The following is a 1,862-nucleotide window of genomic DNA, read 5'->3' on the forward strand; positions in this document are numbered from 1 at the left end:
GTGAGTGTGTGTGTGCGCGTGAGAGTGAGTGTGTGTGTGCGCGTGAGAGTGAGTGTGTGTGCGCGTGAGAGCGAGTGTGTGTGCGTGTGAGAGTGACTAGAAGTGTATATAGACAAAGGAACATGTAAAAAAAGTACAACAGACAACAATAGCAGCGGTCTTTCAGTAACGTGTCTGTTCTGATCAGAGCGAGCTGGAGTCGACCAAAGCATCTGCGCTGAACGCCTCGAGGGCCGACGGCACGTCAGGAGCCAGAGCCGGCAGTCTGTCGATGGACGACACGGAGATGAGGAAGCTCATGGAGGAGAGCAGGAGACTGCAGACGCAAGTGGGGAAGCTGCTCGACGAGAACCGCCAGCTCAAGGTACTGGAGAACGTCTGCGCCTGCACTAACTCGTGTCTGTAGGGCCTCTCTGTGCGTCAGACGCTCCTGATTCAGCGCTAACAAACCGTCAGTCTTCCTGAGATTTAATTAGTATTTCAGTCATTTAACACACTCGCAGGTTCTCTGATGTTGGTTATTATATAACTTAAACACATTTATCATTTATTTAACAAAATATTTTCTTTTTCTTTTTTTTTTTTTTTGAATAAGTGTTTTATTTTGTTTTAGGAGCCCAATCAGACTGATTCATAATAATTATTATTTTAACTTATTAAAAAAAAAAGGTTTTTTATTCATGCCAAACAACTTTTTTTTATCGGCAAGTAAAGAATGACAAAAAAGACCAATTAAAAAAATATATTTATATTAATTGGACTTTTTAACGGTTTTGTTTTCTTTATGCCCATCAACGACAAAACATAGGAATTATAGTCCGGATAAATATGGACCGTAACAGATTCTTACTCAGAAATTTGCATTTATGTATATTAAATTAATAAATATAATAGAGAATTTGAGTTGAGATAGAAAAAAACAATAATATTAAAAGTGTTCATGTAGTTTTTTCTAAGAGATACATGGCTATTTTACCTCTAATTATAAAAATGAAGACTACAATATAGGCTATTACTGAAGTAAATTACAGGTGTACTGTATTTCATCATCAGTATTTTTACACTACAAGTTATGATATTTATGTCTTAAATTCTTCACTTTCAAACCCTCAAGCTTTATACATTGCCATTTTATAAATTATAATCAGCAGAAACCGGAGTTTGAGCAGACATCAGCACACACTGGAAGTGTTGCACAGCAGGGCTCTGAGCACTAGGTGGCGTAACAAGCTCAGAGATAGCTACAGCCAGACTGCGGATCGCTGATGATGATTGTGTTCACCTGTGTGTGTCGCTCTTCATCAGGATGAAGGGCTGAGGATGAGGAAGGCCAATCAGTTCGACGGCTCCGTCTCCAAGTCTTCGGCGGCGATGCTGAGCAAAGATCCCGCCTCCAGATCGCTGCCGTCGCTGCTGGTGGTCATCGCCGCCATCTTCATCGGGTTCTTCCTCGGGAAGTTTGTCTTGTAGAGGTTGTGGTGGGCCTGACGGGCGAAGAGTGTGCTCTTGTTGATAAGCGTGGCGTCTGCGCAGACGAGCCCCACGACAGAGGAAGTAAACGTGTCTGTGTACAGGATCATTCATACGGGCCTTGTCTTTCTCACACACACACACACACACTCACTCATATATACTCACTCACTCACTCACTCACTCATATACACACACACACACACACTCACTCATATATATACACACACACTCACTCATATATACACACACACTCACATACACACACTCACTCATATACACACGCACGCACGCAAACACACACACACACTCACTCACTCACTCACTCACTCACTCACTCACTCACTCTCTCACACGCACACACACACTCATACACACACACACACACACAC

At 42.5% G+C, this 1,862-nt stretch overlaps 1 protein-coding gene across 1 annotated transcript; it reads left to right on the forward strand.

Annotated features, from left to right (window-relative positions):
- Positions 1 to 178: 178 nt before the first annotated feature.
- On the forward strand, positions 179 to 1,667 carry LOC107559385 (vesicle-associated membrane protein-associated protein A-like; the record flags this gene model as incomplete). Its single annotated transcript, XM_016243182.1, has 2 exons — positions 179 to 364; positions 1,306 to 1,667. Coding segments are annotated over 2 exons (351 nt in total), but the record flags the coding sequence as incomplete, so codon positions are not given.
- Between the last annotated feature and the right edge of the window lie 195 nt (positions 1,668 to 1,862).

This window comes from Sinocyclocheilus grahami, unplaced genomic scaffold (assembly GCF_001515645.1).
Source record: "Sinocyclocheilus grahami isolate Dianchi unplaced genomic scaffold, SAMN03320097.WGS_v1.1 scaffold683.1, whole genome shotgun sequence".
Classification (NCBI taxonomy): domain Eukaryota; kingdom Metazoa; phylum Chordata; class Actinopteri; order Cypriniformes; family Cyprinidae; genus Sinocyclocheilus; species Sinocyclocheilus grahami.